The sequence below is a fragment of the Cupressus sempervirens genome, chromosome 10 (genome assembly GCF_028749045.1).
Source record: "Cupressus sempervirens isolate cs-2001-9-10 chromosome 10, ASM2874904v1, whole genome shotgun sequence".
Classification (NCBI taxonomy): Eukaryota; Viridiplantae; Streptophyta; class Pinopsida; order Cupressales; family Cupressaceae; genus Cupressus; species Cupressus sempervirens.
In genome coordinates, this window is record NC_143127.1 from 918,719,405 (window position 1) to 918,743,778 (window position 24,374).

Sequence of the window (24,374 nt, forward strand, 5' to 3'; positions counted from 1 at the left end):
CTGCCAAATGTATGCCTTCTCCATTGGTCATGTTTAACCACTCTTCCAATTTATTGATGTAAGACCAAACAAAGTAGGGGATAAAGGACACCGTTGTTTAACACCAATGTCACTCTCAAAGCATTCAAACATGTCCTCCTTAGTTCTAATTTTGGCCTTAACTCATTCATATAGCCTATAAACAAAATCCTATACTCGTTTGGGACCTCCAACTCTTCCATTCTATACTAGAACTTATCCCTATAAAGCGTGTGAAGAGCTTTCTAAAAGTCCACAAAATAACAAAAAACTTCTTCTCCTTGTTTCTCTCACACATTTTAAATAAGATGTCTTAGAGTGATGTAATGGTCAATGATAGAACATTTTTGTATGAAGCTTGTTCCTTTGCTATTCTCTCTTCTTTTCTCTCCAATCATTAATTCTACACTTTAGCATGCTTCAAAATATTTTTTCTCAGAAAGAGATTGACCATATTAATATAATAATTAATATAATTGTTAATTTCACCACTCTTGTGAAGTATAATAATTAATATAATTGTTGATTTCACCACTCTTGTGAAGTAGGAGTTAAACCCTATGCACATTTGGCTCCTCTAAACTATTTGATGAAACCAAGGCAATTATCTTTAGGAGCTTTATGTACTCAGGAAGCAACCCGTGGCTCCCATGCTTTCCTACGTGAGAGACATGGAAGGCCTCTTACCTACTTCAGAGCAGGTGCAAGAAAGTGGAGTTGTGGAACTGGAAGACTAGGAAAATCCTATTTGGGCTTTTGGTGATTCCGGTTGTCCTATACATCAATGAAATATGGGGGAGCAACGTATCAAACCATAAATGGCAACAAATAGAAAGAATTCAAAAATATTTCATCACCACCAACCTCAAAGTCAAATCAACAGTTCCTTATGAGATTCTTTTGGCTGAAGTAGGCATGTTCCCAATGGAAGCCTATGTAGTTATTTGCTTGCTCAACTATCTAAATAAAGTAGAAAAGATGGATGCATATTGCTGGCCTAAGTTAGTGGTTGGGGAGAAGCTAGACCATCAAAAGAAGACATGGAGGAAACAAAATAATAAATGACTCAACAAATAGAACATTGATTATCAAGAGTGCCTGAAAATCAATACAAAGATAAAAAAGCAGGTATTAGAAAAAGTTAGGACTGCCATGTGGACAAATCAGATAGGTAGAAAAAAAGGCTTACTATGTCAACAAATTTAATCATACTTGCAAGCACGGTGACAAAGAGTACCTAGGAGCCGACATCAGAGGAAAGGTAAGAATCTCGATAGCTCAATTGAGATCTGGTTCACATCACTTGAGGTGGGAAACCAATAGATGGAAGATCCCTAAAGAAAGGTGGGAGGAGAGAATTTGGAGGTTTTGTAATGAGGGTGTAGTGGAGACAGAGTGACACTATATTAAAGAGTGTACGGCATATGAAGACATCTGGGTCCAATTCATGGACATGATACAAGTGAACAATGTAAAAGAGCCTTTTGAGAGACCAAGACTTCACAAGGTGGCCGCCTTGCTATTGCAGCTCCACAAAAGAAGAGAGAACCTAGAAAAATCCCAACAAGATATTCAGTGGATCTCTTTTTTGGTCCCATAGACCTTTGGTCTTGTGGACATTAGTAAAACTCATTTCATTTCATTTCATTTCAAAAGGAATAAATGAGTGTGAGCTCGAGTCCATTTCATTTTCATTTCAAAAAGGAATAAATCAGTGGGGTCAATGAGCTCGATGCACGTTGCCCTAAATTGAACATAGGTGCAGATTCAATCTATAGAGCTTAGTACACTCCAGAGAGCTCGGAGTACGTTTCCACCATTCCCTTCCATATTTCTGATCAGGAAACTTAACGTTAACATTTTGCGCAATTTATTACTACAAGGCAGGTAATATGTGAAACTGGGTGTAATAGTTTGAGAGGCCGTCAAACTGGCGATGGGTGAAGCGATTGTTATGAGCTTTGATCAGGTTGGTGTCTTATCTAGGTCGCTGCAATGTTGAGTACCTCGGGCTTCATTATTACTCTCGTTTATTATGTGAATCCTGAAGGGTTTTCAGTACGTATAAGCTACCATTTCTGAAATATAATAGCAATTCAGATAGATTCCCGAGAGAAGAGAGAGACAAATGAAGGCTGTCCTTCAACAGATCTGTTCTCGCTCAGGCTGGACTATAACCGAAGGGTAAGTTTTAAACCTCATCTTCGGGTTGCTTTTCTGTTTTGTTGGTTTGTTACTCAACGACTGGATAAGGATAACAGGTGGCCTCTATGCCTTCATTCAACATTTCCATTATTGAAATATATTTATTTTAAGATACGGTCTTGTAGATAGGGTTTGGCTTTTCATTTTTTTAGTTTTCCCGATTACAGTCATTTAAGACAGGTTTTCAAACTTTCATGGAAGGAGCTTGTTTCTGTTTTATTTTTATAGATTTTCTTTTTTGAAGAGCCTTGCAACGTAGGATGTTTCATATGAAAAATATAAGATTCTAGTTGGAGAGGGGAGTTGAAAGCTTACTAAAACAACTTTTATTGTTACGTGTGTGTATATATAGAGGGATTTATAGAAATGGGTTTGGCCTTGAGTATAATTATTAAGAGCCCTGCAAACTAGGATATCTGAAATGAAGAATATAAATTTAAGCTGGTGAGCTGAAAGTTTACTAATAACTTTATTGTTATATGTTGTGTATATCTTATGCGGGAAATTGTAACTTGAATAGCCTGCAGTTGAGACTACGAAATAGGCCGCAGTTGATGCTACAAATGGGGGATCTAATCACTGGCATCGAAGTTTTGCATTAATTAGAACAGTTCGAACTTGCAAGTCTAGGTGTATAAAATCTGTAAGTGCAATGGTCTATTGAGTACAATAGCTTAGTAGAGTTTTGAAAACTTGGCAGTGACAACAATACACTTTAACCAATGCACTATTCCATCAAGGACTGAAAAAAATATTATCTCAAAGTTTGAGGCCAAACAAAGAATGTGTTTGACAAACAAATTTAATCTCAAGAAAGCCTCTTGAAAATTTCTTTTATTCAACAAGTAGACGTCAAGGAGTTGGTTTCATAGGTAACCTCTCCCCATCACGTGTTAAAGTATTTTTCCAGAGCCTTTAGAATTGCCTATGCTTCCATATTGATATAACTTATATCCATATAGGAGGAGGAGATACTGATTGAAGCCTTGGCTATGCTGAGCAACACCACCGATCCTTACACCACATAGATTGCCCCCGGAAGAAATATTAACACTAATGTTAAGAAAGCTACGAAAGGACGGAAGCCATTTTCCAGTTTTATGCAGCTTTTTGTGAATTTGGATCCTAGTAATGGGCCCATTTTGCAAGGAAGGTGAGAGACAGCTATAAGAGTTTAATCAAATGCAGATTATAAGACTTAAAATTTGCTGACTAACACATTTTCATGAGCAGCTCATTTAACTGAAAGACCAACATCAAAAGAATTAGGAGACAATGCACAAAATATGATGTGGAAACCCAATGCGGATAAAACCACCAAGATAATCCAGTCTCACAAATCCTTCTGTCCAATTATTATTTTAAGAGATTCAACCCTAAGGAGTAAAAAAACCCCTCTTTCTTAAGAGCATCAACTCTTTTCCATCATAAGCACCAACCTATACAATCTGACCATCAATTCAATTCTTTCAGCCATCAACCTTTACCAAAAGTTAAATTAATAATCTGAGAGTAACTCAGATTATATATTCTGAGTCCTTCCTTTTACAGATATAAAACGATTAAATGATTAATACACCTGCTTTGTAAACATATTCACTGTAATGTTAACCATTCTTTTATAGCCCGTCTTCAAACTTTCATGATTAGAATAAAGTTCCTATATATCAATATCAGTCTGCACACAACCTTTCATAATCAGAATCAAGTTCCAGAATACCAATATTTGTCTTAACATACTGAAATAGACAAGGGCTCTTCACATGCAAACTGTACTACTTTTTACAGAGAATGTTTACCTGTATACATCAATAAAATATCCGATATAAACTATGATCTTAGAGCACTAATGACAGATAAAATATACCTGATAATGTCAAATTACCCTCTTCCAGCAATGTTTTCTTCAATAGCTCTCTTCTGTGTCAGTATGACCCTTTTCATATTCTTCAATATCATCTCATTAATGATATATGAGCATTGAACTATTCTTAGCTGTAAAACTTTCTTGTTATGCTTTTTCCTTTTTCAACAATGTATCCCTCCAACTGTTTCTTCATCAATGAATCATCAAGTCCTTATAGCCATCAAACTGTTGAAAAATTTAAGGAGATCAAATTTCCATAATCCATTGTATTACAGCAATTGTTTCTGGATTTGATTGTGTTAAGATTCCACCATCAACATTTCGAATCACACTATGTGGTCAACATTTCGAATCACACTATGTGGTCCATCATCAGGATTTAAGAGAGCAAGAGATGCAAAACAGAGTGTTGAAAAATTTGGTGAAGAAGTTATTCAGTTATAAACTGCTTATAATGGCACCCAGTTGTCTTCGATACTTATAATTTTGTATTTGTTACTTTGTTACAAAGTCTAAATTAATGATCTTTGTCAGTGTGTACAGCTTGTAAATTAAATCATATATTTGGATTTTTATTACTACAACCTTTATCAGTATTCTTCAGCCCAACAATCTGCTGTCAATGCAGAGTTAATATAATTTGGTTTCTACAGGTGCCAAACTGAATCCGATAACTGAATATGGAAGGCATACAAACTTTTATGTATTATTGTTCATTAAATAGAAATAGTTATATCACTGCCTGACAGAAAAATTTACACATATTTGTTATACTCATGGTACCAATGATAATTAACTCAGCCTGATAGGTGTAAAGCAACTTCCGCTATTTTATAATGTTACAAATATGCAAAATTTATTCAGATCTTGGTCATCACCATTAACCTGTTGCATATGTATTTGGCCCTGTAGATATCAAAGACATATATCGACATCCTGAAAAAAGTTACTTGCCTTTGTAACAATGAAAAACATCGTCTGGTTAACCCTTAGCAGATCCATCTGTTCAACTGATTCCAGTCCATCTATATTTCCAAAATTGATGAAGACAGCCATATCTGGTTGAAACAAATATAAAGAAATATAAAGACAAGGAGTTCACAACAAATTGAAGAACGCAGGTTCTGAAGGCATAGAAGACCTGTAAGTTCAATCTTCTCTTCACACCAAACTGCTGAGCACAGGTTCTGAAGACATACAAGACCTGTAAGTTCAATCTGTAAGTTTCAGCATATACAGAGGATGACATGAATGCTTAGCATTTTCTAGGCTTCGAGTATCTTCATTCGTTACAACATATTTTGACATCAATAACTCTTCCAACAATAACTAAGAAGGTACTGTGTTACTGGGTATGCCCTTATGGCATCCTGCACCTGTACTGGGTGTTTTTGGGTATGGGTTTGCCCAGGAGTACGCGTGGCTACCTGCCTGTGCATTTGGTTATACCACGGTACATACCTGGGCATACCCAGGCATACACGGTGTACTCAAAGGTGTTGAGTGCTAAAAAGTAAAAAAGTAAGTAATAGATGAATTTTGACCTTTTTTTGCACCCACAAACCCTAAAATGCCCTTAGAAGCATCATTTTGCCCAATTCAAAGGTCATTTTGCTCTATTCACTTTCTCCTTTCTCATTTACTCTAAAGTGTCACCACTTCTATCATTGGGTTTTTCTCACGTCGAACACCTTGTGCAGCTTACCATTGCTGTCTCACAAGCCTGTTATGGTCACCACTCCCAAATCCCCGCTAGTTTGTGGGATCTCTTGTCATACAAGGCATTTGATTAGAATGAGGGGTAGGGAGTGGAGACCAGAATCAAGAACAGACAACTGAAATTATCATTATTTAATGCCAATTGATAAAGATAAATATCTATTATTTAATATTTAACTATCAATTGGCATTTAATATTTTGGCATCTGGTATTGATTAATAATGAATCATTTTATCCAATGTATTTAGTTTCTTCTATTTCTTTAAATTTTTGTGCATATACACACATCCCTTCCCCCCACCCAAGGGGATTTTTTCCCCCATACCCACATTCTCATACCCGTGCGCTCTCATAAAATGACTTGCTATCTAATTCCCTGAATGCAAACAAAAAACTGTGTGTGCGTGTCTATATATATAATATATATTACAAGATTAAAATTATAGAACTGGTTTATTCAATGTCCATCCATCCACTCATAAAGGATCAGCCACTTATATATATATATATACACACATCCCTTCCCCCCACCCAAGGGGATTTTTTTCCCCATACCCACATTCTCATACCCGTGCGCTCTCATAAAATGACTTGCTATCTAATTCCCTGAATGCAAACAAAAAACTGTGTGTGCGTGTCTATATATATAATATATATTACAAGATTAAAATTATAGAACTGGTTTATTCAATGTCCATCCATCCACTCATAAAGGATCAGCCACTTATATATATATATATATCATAGAACTGGTTTATTCATGTCCATCCATCCACTCATAAAGGATCAGCCACTTCAAGCACAGATCCGCCCATATGTAATGGACCTTTTTCCTACAAACACTTGCAATCATATCTGACTCCGTAAGATCTGACTCTGAACTGGAGTATTAATTCAATGTTCTTTAATAACTCGTTGAATGTATGACTAGACCTCAAGCAAAAAGGACAGGTCGAACAAACATTTAAAATGAAGAACTGGCAAAAATTATTAACAAGAGTGATACAAAGTTCCAAATGTCATGCATGAAAATGCTTTTGTGAAAGAACTGGAATAAACATTAATTTTTAAAGTTGTGAATACAATACTCATGATCAAAGATTTTTTGATATTATTCCTCAACAATAATAATTAATATAAAGAAAAGAAGGCAAAAATGTATTTCAAAATTAGTTAACAATGTTATTTTTTCATATTGTTTTTTACTGTCAAGAAGAAGAAATGACAACAAGGCCATTTAATGTTTCTGCAGGAAGTAACCACTGTAGATTTGAATGAAAAAGAGGAGGCAGAATTAAGACTTAATGGGTTTAAAGTTTTTTAACTGTAAAGAGAGTAGAGAATCAGTTATGTTTGATTGAAAAATACTTTAAATTGACCACACCATTGAAGCAAGATTCTACATACTTGGGGAAACATATTCTTGTGTTTTGAGTAGTTACTATTACGATAATAGATAGTTTCTATTAGTATTATTATTTATTTAATGGTTATCTATTGTAATCTATTGTAAATATTAGAATGTTTCTATTATTTAGTTTTCTCTCTCTAGAGTAGAATGTTTCTGTTCTTTACGATTGTTTCCTAAGGAAACATCATTCATTCTTTTGTATATATTGACCTCTCGGTCTTTGTTAATAACAAACAAATATTTACCAATAATTTTGTAATTTTTTTTTTGGTCGGTAATAGTTTTTTTTATTATTATTAAAATAACATTTCTACATTATTACAACTAGACTTTTAAAGATTAGCCTTTCCTTCACATATATATGTTTCATCACAAAAAACCTCCTCCTTAGCTTTCTAAAGCTTACATCTTTTACCTCCAAGTCCTAAACAACCTATACAAATTTATCACATACTCCTTTGCTTTACATAGATGGAGAACAACAAAAAAAATCAAACGAACAGACTGTCAGCCACCTGTCCTTCTATTATCTTCTCCTTTCTTCCACCTGCAGCTCCCACGCATGGCCTTTATGACTGTGAGGCATCTCTCCTTCTTCGTGAAAATTTCTGCTTCTTCTACCTTGGCCCAAAAAACTGCCAAAACTCCTTGATCACTGAATTGAGTTGCAGCATATATATATATTTTCGCTTTCCCTTACATGAAATCTCCATCGACATTTTCGTGCTTCAAAGCCAAATTTAAAACCGACAAAATTTCCCCCTTTGCTATCCTCATCATTCTTCACTCCTCCACCCTTATAGAAAATTTGACCCACACCACCCTCTTGATCCTTCTCCCTCTTGCACTTCTCCACTTCCTTGGGTGGGCAATGAAGAAGCCCAACGCCTTCCTTCCCCCCATAAAAACTTTAATTTCGCCACTAGCTTAGCCCAAGCTATTTTTATCTTGGCTTTATAGACATCTTTGTCCACCCCCGTTGGCCCCCATAGAAAACCGACCCTTCCAAGTTTCTTGCCCTCCTCAATGTTCTCATAACATTTGCTATAATCGAACCCTTTACCTGGCCATGCCCACTCTAACAGGGAATCAATTCCCACAATTAAGTCCTCCGGGAACAGACTTTTCATAACCCATTCCACTTCTTCCACTGGGCATGCTATCTCCAACCCCCATGCCATTACTATTGCTGCTATATCCCCCTTTATCTTCCAGTGATGTGAGTATTTTTGAAACAACTCCCCCACCGTCTCCTTAACGGCTTCTATCACACCTGGCAATGGGCACTTGAGCAACAGTTTCAACCTCTTGTCCTGCACTGGTCCGAACAATGCTTTCTGCTATGTGTTTGTTTTAAAGGTAAATGTCGCTTCCATTCTTCCTTTCTATTCAGTCACTTTCAGTTCTGTAAATTGTCGCTCAAACTTTTAGAAAAGGCCTTTTCTATCTTTGCTATATAATGCCCAAAGATAGTCTCCACACTTGTAGAAACGTCACATCAACATTCCTAAAAGATCATGCCTTCCCTGCTTTCGCATCTTGTCATGATGAATACATTTATTGCAGATCTTTCAAATCTGTTCATCTGACTTTTCTGACAGTCCTTTATGATGTCAGTCACCTTCCAATCACCTCTTTTTATAAAAAACTAAAAAAACTCATCAACTAATAAATGCTTAAATTATCTTCGCCCATTCCTTCCCAACGGCTACATATTTCAAAATTTGACCTTCCATCTTCGCTTAGGCCAACCGCCCATTTTGAAAGGGTGTCCGCTTCTCTATTTGTTTCCCTAAAGACATGACGAATTTGAAATTCCTCAGTCATTTAACTCTTCATTTATACACACTAACATATTTTCTAAGTGCCATGTAGAGATCGAATTATTTCTAACAGCTTGCACTACCACCATCGAATCTCCTTCTAAAATTATTTTATCTCCTCCATATCTTTTTGCACATTTTAATGCCAAAAATGCAGCCTGGAACTCTGCTTCATTATTTGTTCCATCCGATAACCTTAAAGCTCCAAAGGCCATAGCCTCCCCTAAATGATCCTTGATAATGCAACCTGCTCTTGATTTTCCAGGGTTTCCCTTCGATGCCCCATCGAAATTAATTTTTAACCAACCTTCTATGGGAGCTTCCCACTTTGCATCTTTCCTCTTATTGGCTTTAGAAGTAGATTTTCCTTTTGTCACTGCCATTCCTATTTATATCCTTGGCCACATTTTCTAAATAGCTTTGTCATAATTCGTAAACACGCATTTTGACATATTTTTCCTAAACATTTCAGCATTAACAACTTCTTCGATAGAATGATCAATCATTTCTAAAAGCTGGTCAATTGTCTTTGATAATTCGTGAAAAATCCTTCTATTCTTCTCCTTCCACACCTCCCAAATGAAAATTGAGGGGTTCACTCTCCATATGCATTCAAATAAATTTCTCCTTCCTAATCTTTGCCATGAAATAAAGAAGGCCTTAAGAGAGGGGCTTCAAGGTCCAGACCAGCACAATTTCCCCTGAAGACATCTCCAACCTGCAATATCACAATTTAACAACAAATGATCAACACTTTCCTCCTCCCTTCCACACAACACATTTTGTAGGGCCTTGAAAACCCATTTTTCTTCTTCTATCCCCTGTTAGGATTTGGCCTTGTATTGCTAGCCATGAGAAAGTTCCCGCCTTTGGAAGTAATTCTTTACTCCAACATAAATGCCCAGCATCAAAACATTCTTCCTCATGTTCTAAAATTTCATATCCAAGTTTAATTGAAAACTTACTAGAAGCTGCCATACACCACCTTATCCTATCTTCTCTATTAATTATGTACACCTTTCTTCTTTTAAAGATCTCCCTTAGAGATTGTTATTGTCCTTCAGAGAGACCTTCTACTCTCCAATCTTTCCACTCCCACTTTTTCCCAAAGACTCCCTCCCTTTCCACAACATAGTTTCTAACTTTCCTGCCCCACAAATCACATAATTTCTATTTCAACTCTCTATCCCCTACCTCTTTATCTAAGGATTTGTTCCCATTCCATGAGTCCTCCCAAAACTTTGCCCTATTACCATTACCTATGACCCATGAAATATGGTTTGTTACTACATCCCTGCATGAAAGAATAAAGTTCCAAATTGCTGAACCTTTAATCGGATTTTGAATTGTTAAAATCCTTATATTCTCATTAGAGTCTAAATATTTGGCCTTGAGGATCCTAATCCACAATTGCTCTTCATCATTTGCCATCTGCCAAACCAACTTTGCCCCTAGAGCAATGTTCATTGTGTTCGAGTCTCTAATTCCAGCACCTCCAAACTTCTTAGGTTTGCAAATTTTTTCCCATTTAAGTAAAGGCCATTTTTTCTCCTCCCTCGCCCCACTCCAAAAGAATTTCCTCATCTGCCTTTCCACTAAATTAATCACCTTCTTTGAGAGTTTTAAACACATCATAGAGAAAATAGGCACTGCTGAGACCACTGATTTTAGCATCAGAATCCTTCCTGCAGAAGACAACCATTTACCCTTCCATCCATCCATCTTCCTAAAACATTTTTCTGCCCATCCTTTCCATACTTCACTTTTATTTTGCCCTTGAAATAAAGGGATCCCCAAATACCTACTTGGAAGACATCCTTGCTTTATATTCAGAATTCTTCCAATAGCTATTCTTCTATCAAGAGGAGTGTCGAAAAAGAAAAATTTCAGACTTTGCCCAATTTATCTTTTGTCTTGAAACTTTTCCATAGATTTCCAAAGTCTTTTTCATCAATTTGGCTTCCTGCTCCGAAGTTTCACTAGTTAAAAACATGTCATCCACAAATTGCAAATGTGAAATTGGATCCACTCCCCTTGCCACTTTTACCACTTTCCAAAGACCTTGAACCCTTTTTTCTTTAATCAGCCTCCCTAAAACTTCAGCCAAAATTATAAATAGGAAAGGAGATAAAGGGTCCCCTAGCCTAATCCCTTTTTCTAATTCAAAAAATCTTTGGGGACTGCCATTAACCAATATAAAGAACCTTACAGAGGTTAAACAACCCTTTACCCATCTTATCCAATCCTCATTAAAACCAAATTTATTTAGAACTTTGAACATAAAATCTCTATTTACCTCATCATATGCTCGCTTAATATCTAACTTTATCATCATTTTGCTCAAGTTGTTTGTTCTTATTGAGTGGATCATTTCATGGGCAATAATCACACCTCAAAAAATGGATCTTCTTGGAGCGAAACCACTTTGTTCCTATGATATTACAACATTCAGCACCATCTTTAGCCTATTGGCAATCACCTTCGAAATGATTTTATACAGAGTGTTGCATAAAGAAATTGGTCTGAAATCTTCAAAAGTTTTGCACTCATCTCTTTTTGGAACTAACGCAATAAAAATATTATTCAAATCTTTTAGAACAAACCCCTCTCTTGGATTCTTCCACCATCCCCCAAATCTCCTCTTCTATACAATCCCAAATGAGTCTAAAAAAACTGCCTGTAAAGCCATTTGGCCTTGGACTTTTGTCTTTACCTAAACCCCATAAGGCTTTTTTAACCTCTTCTTTTGAGACCTGAACGTTTAACATTACATTTTGCTTTTCTGTAATACACCCCTGAATGCATTCCAAAACTTCCTCTACTAAAGCCTCCTCCCCTTCCTCCATTCTTCCTCTATCTTTGAAAAAATCTACTGCCTCTTTCTTTATCATCTTTGGATCACTAATCACCTCTCCTTCCACATTCTTAATAGAAAATACTTTGTTATGAGCGCTTCTTATTTTAACTGAATTGTGGAAAAACTTTGTATTCCTATCCCCTTCTTTCAACCATGTTTCTCTAGATTTCTATCTCCAGAATACTTTTTCTCTCATAAGGATTTCATCATACTCTTTTTTTAGCCGCTTTTCTTCTTGGAAATCCTCCTTCTTCATCCCCTTCCGAAAATAACTTTTTATTCAAAGTTGTAAGTGCTTCTTCCAGTTCACCTTTTCTTTTAAAAATGTCTTGCAAAGATTCTCTATTCCACACTTTCAACTTTCCCTTTATATGCTGAAGCTTCTTAAAAATTTTAAAAGCTTTATTTCCTTCCCATTTAGGGGCCTCAATCCACCATTTTTCCACCATCTCCTTAAACCCATCCGCCCTAAGCCACATAGCTTCGAATTTGAAAAGACATTGGTCAAGAGCATATTCTTCCTGGATTCTTAAGCTAATAGGGAAGTGATCTAAGCCATAAATAGGTAGAATTTCAGCTTGAACAGACCAGTCCACTTTTGTGTAGTCCCCTCGAGAAGGAATCTATCCAATTTTTCAGCAATGTTAACAAACCCTTGCCTCCTATTGTTTTAGGTGAAATCCCTCTGTTTAAAGGGAATATTAATGAGACCATTTTCCAATACATAGGTTGAGAAGTCCTCCTGTTTAGTTGACCTCCAACCTTTTCCTCCTTTTTTTTCCTCTGGGTAGAGTATAGCATTGAAATCTCCCCCTAAAATAGTAATTTCATCTTGTAGGACTTCCAAAACCTCTGTTAGCGTCTTCCATAATTCTCTCTTCTCTCTGCTTTGAATTGGACCATAAACATTAAGAACATTAAATTCCTATCCTAATTGTTTTGAAGAAACCTTCATCCACTGCCAATTCTTACCCATCTGCATTACAGTTCCAGGCACTGTCTCCTAAAACACACATACCCCCTGAGGCTCCCTCTATAGCGACCCACTCACTGTTCCATCTACATAACTTCCTCTTCATCCCCTCCAAACCATCCACCTTTATCTTTGTTTCTTGCACTAAAACCACATCCAGTTTTGCTTGATCAAAGCGCCTTTCCCAATCAAGTGCATTTTGTCAGGGGCATTACATCCCCTGATATTCCACCAAAAGATCTTCATCCCTTCCGGGAGGGGTTCTTCCCCCTTCCCGTTCTCAATTTACTTTGATCTCTTGTACTTCTTGCAATTTGGATCAATGCATTAATGGTTCTTCTTCCCCTTTTTTAGCTCTCCCCGATATGGGCGTTACGTTTTTTACTTTTTGTTTTCTCTATGGTTCTTTTTTCTTTAAGGGCCATAGTTTCCTCCACCCCAAAGAAATCTTCTTCTCCATCAACATCCCTTTCATCCTCTTCCTCATTCAAGCTTTCCTCCGAGCTTGACTCTCCTGATCTAACTTTCAAGTTTCTTTTTGGAGAGATTTCAATGTCCTTAAAACACTCTCCCATTCCACCAACCATTTCTCCTTCCAACCCAGTCATATACCCTTCATTTTCCTCCCATTCCCTCTGTGTTTCTTCTGGCCTTTTTGACAACACTGCTTCCCTACACCTCTCCTCTTGAGACATTTGAGGTTCTTCTAGGTCCTTACATCCCCTTTGTTCACTTCCATCCGGAATCCTATAATCAGCCCTATCCTCAATAACTGGCCCTTGCCTTTGTTATATCCTTTTTATTTTGACACTATCATTTAGCAGTCTCCTCCGCTGGTCCTCACCCCCGTTCTTTCCTATTTGTAGTGTCTATTGTGAGCCCTTGCATCTTTCGTCATCAAAAGTTCTATCCTGTGCCATTTCTTGTCTCTCAAAAAACCCATACCCTTTTTCTTAATAGTTATTTGCTCTTGTTTTCATCATCATTTCATTCTCTACCTCTGCATTATCCCTTTTCATAAGAGTTTCAGTCTCTTATTTCTCTACTTCTCTTATCCTGGCCATCTCTATAACCTTCTATAGTAACCTTTCCTCTTCTTTACCCTTATGACGTCCTTCTTGTTTACAACTTTTTGAGTCACGTTCCTCACAAAGACAGAACTCACACACCTTCAACCCTTCCTCCAAAGACATCGGCTATCTCCAGACTCCCCATTCACTAAAGATCTCAATCACGAGGATTGGATGGCAATCATTCCACATTATACATATTCTTGAGAACATTTGAAGAGTTTCTCTATCCACCATTTCAACCACCTTAATGAATGTTCCTAACTTGTTCCCAATCACTTTATAACATTGTTCCTGCCAATATTCCTGTGGCAGATTTCTTATTACCACCCATAGAGGAAGTTCCTTTATTAATTCTTTTGCTGGATCAAAGTTGGGGACCCATTTTTTCATATAAAACCCAAATCCCTCCATAAAATAAGGACCACTATTCAAGATCCAATCCCTATCTTGCGCTATATCTACTATGACCATGCAAAAATTATTTTCTAATGCTTTAAAGTCTTTCACTGCACCCCATTTCTTATCACACCAGGTTTTAATCTTACCTATTGCTAGCCTTGGACCACCCCACTTTAGAAATAAAAGCATTGCCCTCTAGAAAGTCAATCGTCTTCTTCATCGAGCCACTTTTCAGCACTACCCTTGCAATTGTGCATCGAGTCATCTGCTGTTCTTCAATCAGTTGCTTCTCCTGGTTTTCCACGGCCTGTGGTTTTCTTAGTCTTTTGGCTATTTTGTCAAAAACCACTTTCCCTCCAAGATTTACTGATGTGAATCTTTGCATCGGGTGACTTCTCAAGCCATTTACACCCAACCTCTCTCTTCCATTTTGCCATTTTTCCCCATTGTTCTGTGCCACTTTTTTCCATTTAAAGCTTTCTTGGTAGTTTCTGTTCCCATCTTGCCATCTCCCATTCCTATTCCCCTAGTAAGACCTTCCTTCATGTCTTTTGAACGGCTCTATGCCCCTTCCAAACTGCCCAAACCTCTCAATATTCTTGTTACCCTCTGCAAACCCTCTCTCTAATCCATTTCTCCAATGCTCCACCATTAATAATTATTTCGTAATATGGTATCAGAGCCAATCGAAATTATTTTCATGCATATCTGCTAGGGTTTCCTATGACAAATCGCGTTTTTTTGAAATCACCATTTTCGCCTTTGCAAGTTTTTTAGAGTTGCTAGTTTTTTTCAGGCATTACTTTGGTGCTTTTTGACTGCAAATTGTCATTTTTTGCCTCGATTTGCAGTATTTTTATGCCAAAATACCCACATTTTCTGCTGGTTGCTGCGTCCAGTTTATGCCCCTTGTTTTGGACAGGATTTCTAGTTTATTTTGTGGTGTTTTAAGCACCTTGGGCAACACCTAGGGTTTCTTAAACCCTCAACACCAGATTAGTGCCCAGAATCAACATTATTTTATCCAAATCTGCCATTATTTTGAGGATTTTTCGCAGCTAGAGCCGTTTTTGGTCCAAGCCCTAATTTTTTGTATTGAATTGATTTTTTTTTATAGGTTCTTGGTGGCTTTTTCAAGATCTCAATTGGGTTGTTGACTGCTTTTTTTGGATGCTTCAATTTTCAAGCTAGCAAATCTAAACTTCGACAACATATTCTTTTGGGTTTTTCAAGCTCTCTTTTGGGCACCTATCATTCATTTATTGCCTTGAAGTACGTGCCTTAATATATTTTAATGCTTTTTTCCTAAAAAACGTGATATGTTATCTCTAACTAATATTTTGCTCGAGGGAATTCAGAAGTTCAACGATTGCAATTATGGCATGTGGAAACAACAGATGCTAACCATCTTTGAATATTGTAGCAGCGATTAGGGGGTTTTGGGTAATACAACTCAACATACTCAAGTTGGTCCTGATCAAATTGCATGGGATCAAAATAATCGGGAGGCAATGATGCTTCTCAAATTATCCGTAGCTAATGATCAACTCCCTTAGCTTGTATCTGGCAAAACAACTGCCTAGATATGGGAGCATCTCAAGAAACTTCATGAGACTTTAGACAAGAGCAAAGCCTTCTTTCTCAAGAACGCTGTTTCCTATTATCATGGATGAGCGAAAATTGTTCTAGGAACACCTAAATAGGATCCAAGAAATCCGCGATCAGTTGCTTGCCATTGGACTCAAGATGGAGGAAGAGGACATTGTGGTCATAACTCTCAAGAGTTTACCCAAGTCCTATGAGCATTTTATCAAGACTCTCAACATCACTTCTATTGGTGTTGATCTGAACTTCACAGATCTCTGAACACTTCTGCTTTAGCAAGATCGATGGAAACAACAGTTCGGTAGCAGTTCTAGCTCCACCTCCACAGAGCAAGCCTTTGCCGCTAAATCCTTTTAGAAGAATAAAGGTAAGTCTCATTTACAATAGTCTTTTGAGCAAAAGTCCTTTGCTCTAGCATCAAAAGGTTCTAAGAAAAAGAACAGTCAATGTAACTACTGCCACAAGTATGATCACATGAAGGTTGAATGTCGGAAATGTATAGTTGCCCAAGCTAAGCAATTTGGTTTGTAGCCCAAGGCGAACAATGTGGCGAAAAGACGTGTAGATCATGTGAAGTCTTTTGCTTGGTACATTGATTTAGGTGCCTCCTGTCATTTCACCCACCATAGAGACTAGTTCACTAACTACCAACCTTTTTAGATTCTGTTATTTTTGGTGGGGGGAAGAGTGCTCTATTGTCAGCAAAGGCAACATTCAGTTTCAATCTTATGGGAGGAATCTCATTTCCTCGATATGTTCTACGTTCCAAGGATGGAACTAAATCTTCTCTCAATTAGTCAATTTTTGCGACACTCTCCACAGTTGGATGTCACCTTCTGTTCACATCAGTTCACCATCATTGATAGGGGCGACTTAGTCTATTGTTGCAGTGGGTCTTGAGGATCATGGTCTTTTTAGACTTACTAATTTTGGCGATTATCGAGACTTAGCTATGGCTGGTTGGCATCTAGCACTTAAATGTGCATTATCTCTCTCAGCTTACTTGGGAAGAGCTTGTCCTCAGATTGTCAAAGATTCAGACTCATCAACTTGGAGTTTGTGATGCATGCTAGGCTAAGAAGCAACATCGCACACCTTTCACTAGTGGCGATTCATGGCGAGCTTCTCAGGTACTTCAGCTTGTTCATGCTGATATCTGCAGCCCTATGGCTACTCCTTCAGTTCTTGGGTCTAGGTATTTTCTGTTGTTTGTTGATGATTTTAGTAGAAAAATGTGGGTATATTTTAAAAAAAAGAAATTAGAAGCGTTTGCTGTATTTCAAAAGTTTAAACCTTTAGTTGAAAGAGTTTGGGAAATTTTTTATTGCTCTTAGGTCAGACAATGGGGGAGAATTTTGTTCCAATGAATTCTCTAGCTTCTGTGTACTTATGGCATCAAGCGTCAGTTAACCACACCCTACACACCACAACAGAACAATATAGTTAAATATCAAAACATAACACTTACTGAGATGGTTTGATTCATACTCGAACATAGACATGTTCTAAAAACGTTTTGGGCAGAATTAATTAACATTGCAATTTTGTCTTTTGAACCGATCACCCACAGTAGCGGTCAAAGGTAAGACTCTAGAAGAGGCTTGGTTAGGTTGCAAGCCTAGAATCAGTCGCCCGAAGGTTTTTGGCTCTTTTTTTTTTGTTTGGATCCTTGATGCGTCCCACACCAAGTTGGATGCCAAGAGTTAGAAACTCATGCTTGGTGGATACGGTAGTCTTCACAAAGCCTACTGCTTGATCAACACTGAGACATCTCGTCTTTTGTATAGTCGTGATGTAGTCTTTGATGAGCAGTGATGACCATTCATGACTATTTCTCCCATTCTTGATCCAGTAGACCAGCCTATGAAGGTTCATGATTTGGGAGTTCAGCTTCTATTAGGTCCACTTGACGGGAGGGCTCCATCATCTCTTGCAACTCTAGTTATAACAATGATTCCTATATAGACACCTCCAGTTTCTCTAATCTCGATTCTTTTGATGAGGAACTTGATCATAGAACATCTCTTCATACTAATGTTGGTCGTTTTCCTCTTCAGGCTAAGTGGTGGGCTAAGACACTTGCCGATCCTAGAGATGATGAGCTCATTGATAGGAGAACTTCTCGAAAAAAGAGCAAACCTACAAAGTTTGTTAACTTTGCTCTCATGGCCAACATACACAGTGTGTTTGAACCTCAAACATATTTTGAGGCAAAAGGAATTCCAGATTGGGAACATGCCATGACATTTGAACACCAGAGCCTATTGAAGAATAACACTTGGGTTAATCGTCCACCAGGGAAGAAATCCATTGGTTGCAAATGGGTTTACAAAATCATATACAAGTCTGATGGTACTTTGGATAAGTACAAAGCTCATTTAGTTGCAAATGACTTTTCTCAGCGTGAGGGCATTGATTATGAGGAGATCTTTGCTCCTACTACAAAGATGAGCACAATCAAATTAGTCCTAGCTCCATCAAATGAACATCAAGAGTGCTTTATTGAATGGAAGCTCCATCAGATGGATGTCAAGAGTGCTTTCTTGAATGGTGACCTACAAGAAGAGGTCTACATGACACAACCTCCTGGTTTCAAGATTGCTGGCAAAGAACACCAGGTTCTTAGATTAGTGAAAGCTCGCTATGATTTGAAGTAGGCCCCTAGGGCATGGTACATGAAAATTGACAAGTACCTCAGTGATCAAGGCTTCAAGAGGAGTTCTTCAGACTCAAACTTATATATCAAAACTACTGACCAGTGACATCATTCTTCTGGTCATTTATGTGGATGATTTGATTATCATTGGAAGTTCGACATCTTTGATTCAAGGAATCAAACAAAGTTTATGCCAGTCTTTTGATATGATTGACCTTGGGCTCATGCATTATTGCCTAAGTGTTGAGGTTTGGCAACAATCTACTGTTATATTCATTTCTCAGTCCAAATATGCCAGGGCTCTATTAGACAAGTTTTATATGCAGGATTGCAACCCTAAATCTACAACTATGGAGAAAGATGTGAAGTTATAATTGAAGTCTGATTCTCCTCTAGTTGATGATACTACGTACATGCAACTAGTAGGCAGCCTCATCTACCTCTTTGCTACTAGACTTGATATCAGCTTCGTAGTCAGCTACATCTCACGTTTTATTGCAGCTCCTAAGGCTGATCATTAGATGGCAGTGAAGCACATGCTTCGTTATGTGAAGGGTACTACTGATTATGGATATCTTTTTCTCGAAGTTCTAATCCTAAACTCAGTGGGTTCATGGATTTAGACTGGGCAGGTTTTTTTGATGATAAAAAGTAACTTCTGGATATGTGTTTAGTTTGGGTTCCGGTGCCATCACATGGACTAGTAAGAAGCAATAGGCCATTTCTCTCTCCTCCACGGACGCTGAATAGAGAGGGACAGTCAAGGCACACTGAGGCTAAATACAGAGGGACAATCAAGGCAAGTTGCGAAGTTGTTTGGCTTTGTCGGATGCTTGGGGATATACAGATGTCACAAACAGACCTATCAACTTTGTTCATTGATAACCAAGGTGTTATCAAGTTAGCCTAAAATCTAGTCTTCCGTGAACGAACCAAGCATGTGGATGTTCACTGTCGCTACATAGGGCAGCTGGTTGAAGACATGGCAATTGACTTGTAGTGGATTCATACAACGGATCAGATTGCAGACATTCTCACTAAGCCTCTTGGTCTAGATAAGTTTGTCCAATTTTGAGGACAACTTGGTGTTGTGGATAGATTAACCATTAAGGGAGGGTATTATGATAATAGATAGTTTCTATTATTATTATTTAGTAAATTTTAATGGTTATCGATTGTAATCTATTGTAAATATTCGAATGTTTCTAATATTTAGTTTCCTGTATCTAGAATAGAATGTTTCTGTTTTTTACGATTCTTTCCTAAGGAAACATTGTTCATTCTTTTGTATATATTGACCTCTTGGTCTTTGTTAATAACAAGCAAATATTTACCAATTACTTCATAATAGTTACATGGCTCTTACTTTATCTGACCTTTTCTATGAGAATATTTTTAGTCTTGATTGAAAAATACTTTAAATTGACCACACCATAGAAGCAAGATTCTACATACTTGGGTCAACATATTTTTATGTTCTAAGTAGTTACATGACTTCTTACTTTATCAGGCCTTTTCTAGGTGAATATCACTAGTCTTGAAGTCACTGTGGATCCCCGAAGACCTAATGGGTTTAAAATTGTTGAAACTGTAAAGAGAGTAGAGAACCCGATATGTTTGATTGAAAAATACTTTAAATTGACCCCACCATAGAAGCAAGATTCTACATACTTGGGTCAACATATTCTTGTGTTCTGAGTAGTCACATGACTTCTTACTTTATCAGACCTTTCCAGGAGAATATTACTAGACTTGAAGTCCCTGTGGATCACAGAAGAATCAGAAACCTGTGCAATCATTTGCGGTTTCCTGTTGCATCAAGGGCTATTTTGAAAGTGGATTGTGTGTAAAGTAAAAAATGTAGGCAAAAATGCCATTGATATACATAGCATTAGAAAATAAATTCAGAAATACCTGGCCTTACCACGTATCTTTGGGCAGCCTGCAATGATTCTATGGTTAGTGCTCTTAGCCATCGAGAAATAAATGTGTTAATCCAAGAAATTGTTAAATCTGCATGTATGTATACCCTCATTTGTAAAAGTAAGTGTATCTGAGAGGAAATCCATGTGCCACGTATGATGTGTAAAGATCACACATTAAATAAGTACCAATGGAGGGAGTTTTGTTTGTGCAATAATATTTGTTAAAAATAGCTTCCTCAGAGAGGATATATAGGAGAGTTTTCAAGGCCACAATAAATAAATTAAAAAAAAGTGATTCAAGGCACAACATCATCCAAGTTTCGAGCAATTACAATATTACATTTCAAAAGCTTTATGCAAAGTTTTTTGATTGATTCATATCAGTTTTGTTTGTGCAATAATATTTGTTAAAAGTAGCTTCCTTGAAGAGGATATATAGGAGAGTTTTCAAGGCCACGATTAATAAATTAAAAAAAGTGTTTCAAGGCAACGGTATCCAAGTTTCAAGCAATTACAATATAACATTTCAAAAGCTTTATGCAAATATAAATCAATCAAAAAATGGAGCAAAATGAATTGTTATAGTAGTCCACCTGGTGCTAAAAAATCGTTCTATTTTTTTTCAACACGATCCATTGAGAAATTTTAATTTATCTCCATAAAGATTTTCTCTAGTTTTAAAATTTCATTTCTGCTTGCTTTATGAGTTGTTTTATAGTTAATTATTCAATTGCTGTGCAATAGTTAACATGCATGCCTACATGGCCCAGCTATTTTTCAAATATAATTGTTTAAATTTGAGACTTCCTGAATTGCCAGTTTAACAAGCCCCAATGTACACACACTTTTTGAGACTTAATTTTTTTCGGGTTTATTTGAATAGAATGTAAGACCTTCCATTGGTTGTTGGACTGCTCTACAATTCAATTATTAATTTTGTACATCTGACATTTATTATTATTTGAAACTTCTATTAATTGTTAAGGCTCAAACTTAAGGCCCCACATAAACTGTTAGGATGCTTTTCTGACCAAAATAGTTTTTCAATATAATTTATTTTCTGCCCTAACTATTTTTACTCGATGCTCTTTTTAATAATACATACAGAAATGTTCTATTTCCCAACTTCTCTTTCATTCCGTGAATATTTTTATGCTCCAACTTTTCTAGTAATTCTTTGTGGAGAAGTAGCTTGGGGATAATGCTAGTATTTTTGTGATTTCTATTGATGTACCTTTTTTAAATTTGTGAGAAGTTGGTTATTACTAAGTTGTTTTTGTGCAGTTTGGAAGCGCAGCTTGGGAAGACTCTGGCAATTGACCTGATTAAAATGTTGGGCACACTGCTGTCAGAAGTTACCAAGCGCCCACTAGGAATGGACAGTGTGAAGAAGATCTTTATCCAGAAATTAAATCACAATTCAGTGGAAGAGGTGGTTAAAGTTGGAATATGGGGTATAGGTGGCATCGGCAACGCTTCGGTTGTGAAGCATGTGTATAATCAAGTCTATGGTTATTTTAGTGCTGCTTCCTTTGTATTTAATGTCCGTGCCACTACTGCAGATACCACGGGCTTTGCAAAATTGCAGAATCTAAGATTTAAAGATTTAACCATATATGATGAAGATGTGGATAGTGTTGATAAGGGCAGATCTATGTTCAGAAATTGTGTGGGGGAGAAACATGGGTTGCTTGTTTTGGATGGTGTGTTGGAAATAGTGGGTTTGGCTGGGGATACTGGCTGCCCTTGGCAGCAGAGTTATTATAACTTCTGAGAAGGAACACATTCTCAATTTCTCTGCCCTTGGCAGCAGAGTTATTATAACTTCTAGAGACAAACACACTCTCAATTTTGCTTAAGTCTCATCCGAATGCATCCATGTGGAAACTTGCAAGGGGCATATCTTTTGTTGGGAGAGTTTGAAAGCCCAAATAACCTCTCTGATACAATTGGCAACCTGTCACAGTTGTGGTACTTGTAATAGTGGGGCTATAAAAGGTTAAATATCTCCTTGATACCATTGGCAATCTATCACAGCTGCAACCCTTGGACTTGTGCCAAAAAAAATCTCCTTGATACAATTAACAACCTATCACAGCTGCAACACTTGTACATGCTTGGGTGTGAAAGTTTAAGCAACCTCCCTGATGTCATTGGCAACCTGTCTGCAGTGCTTGTTCTTGGGACGGTGCAAAGGTATAAATAAAACTTCCTGATACCATTGGCAACCTGTCACAACTGCAATATTTGCATTTTGAAAGGTGTGGAAGCCTAAGTATGATCTTTGATGCAATTGGCTGTCTGTTACAGTTGCAGCACTTGTATTTTGGAAATGTGAAAGTTAAAATAGTTCTTCTGTTACCATTGACAACCAACCACAGTTGCATCATTGAACTTGAAAAGATATGAATGGTTAAACAACCTTACTGATACATTGACAACCTGTTCCAATTGCAGTACTTGGAAAGGTGTAAAAGGTTAAATGATCACTAGATACCACTAACAATCTTGTACAACTACAACACTTGGACTGGTACCATTGTCCAGAATTAGGTAAGCTTCTTGATACCACCAGGAACCTTTCTTAGTTTCAAAACTTGTACTGGGGATGGTTTTAAAGCTTACAAAACCTCTGAATGCCATTGGCAATCTATCACAGCTAGAACACTTGAACTGGTAATTGTGCAGAGTTAAATGACCTTGCTGATACCATTGACAACCTGTCATGGTTTCAACACTTTACTCCAGAGGGTGTAAAAGGTTGAAGAACCTCTTGATTCTATAGACAACCTATCACAACTTCAGCATTTGTACTTGCTAGGATGGAGAAGTTAAAGAACTCGTTTGATGCCATTGGCAACCTGTCACAATTGCAGCCCTTGGACTTGTGTCTGAACACTTAACTTCCCAGATACAACTGGCAACCTGTCACAGATCCAGTACTTGGAGCATGATTACAACACTTGGATCTGTACTATTGTCTAGAATTAAATAACGAGTCTGATGTCATTGGCAACTTGTCGTACCATAATGCATGGACATGAAAGTGTCAAAACTTAAATAACCTCTCTGATACCATTGACAATCTGTCACAGCTTCAGAAAATGGATTTGGAAGTGTGTCAAACTTAATATTACTCCTTCATACCATTGGCAACCTGTCACAGATGCAAGACTTGTACTCGGAAGTATGTCAAAACTTAAATAACCTTCTTGATACTATTGGCAACCTGCACAAGTTGTAGTGCACTTGGAAGTGTCAAAATATAAATAACCTCCTTGATTTCATTGGCAACCTGTCACAGATGCAGCATTTGTTCTTGGAAGGGTGTGAAAATTTGAATATCATCCTTGATCCTATTGGCAACCTGTCACAACTGCAGTGCTTGTTCTTGGGAGGGCATAAAACTCAAAAAACCTCTGTTACCATTAATAGCCGATCATAGCTGCCTTGCAAAGGTGCAGCATCTGGACTTGTGAACATGTGGAAACTTTATAGGCTGCCGGATATATATAATTGGCAACCTGTACTCTAGGTATGCATTATCAGATCTTTCATGGTGATCAATGGAAGGACATAATAATTCTTTGACTTTAGACAAAGACACAAAGACACAATCAATGACTTTTTTTATGGCTTCATTTGCACATGCTTTCGTGCTTTGGTTTGCTTATCATTGTTATATATGTACTGCTATTTGTTAGTGGCAAAGTGCTTTTATTTTGCTTCTAGGATTCTCTCTTCCTAGAGCTTATTACTGTAACTACTCTATCTGCTAATCCTTGATATGGTTGTAGACATATGTTGACATCAATATAATTTAGTTCCCTGTTTCTTTTTCA

At 37.2% G+C, this 24,374-nt stretch overlaps 1 protein-coding gene across 2 annotated transcripts; it reads left to right on the top strand.

The window, feature by feature from the left end:
* The first annotated feature begins 1,820 nt into the window (after positions 1–1,820).
* LOC149537005 (disease resistance protein RUN1-like) lies at positions 1,821–24,374 on the top strand. Of its 2 annotated transcripts, XM_089806814.1 has the most exons (3): positions 1,868–1,987; positions 2,119–2,202; positions 21,817–24,374. In XM_089806814.1, the coding sequence occupies exons 2-3, from the start codon at positions 2,147–2,149 to the stop codon at positions 22,304–22,306; spliced, it is 546 nt and encodes a 181-aa protein (XP_089662940.1). In that variant the 5' UTR covers positions 1,868–1,987; positions 2,119–2,146; the 3' UTR covers positions 22,307–24,374. The 2 variants fall into 2 exon arrangements, with proteins under 2 accessions (XP_089662939.1, XP_089662940.1); XM_089806813.1 differs by having other exon boundaries at positions 1,821–2,202.

Coding starts and splice junctions, on each gene's coding strand:
- LOC149537005 (XM_089806813.1), top strand. CDS start 2,147: ATGAAGGCTGTCCTTCAACAGATCTGTTCTCGCTCAGGCTGGACTATA. Junction 2,203..21,816: donor GGCTGGACTATAACCGAAGG/GTAAGTTTTAAA, acceptor GTTTTTGTGCAG/TTTGGAAGCGCAGCTTGGGA.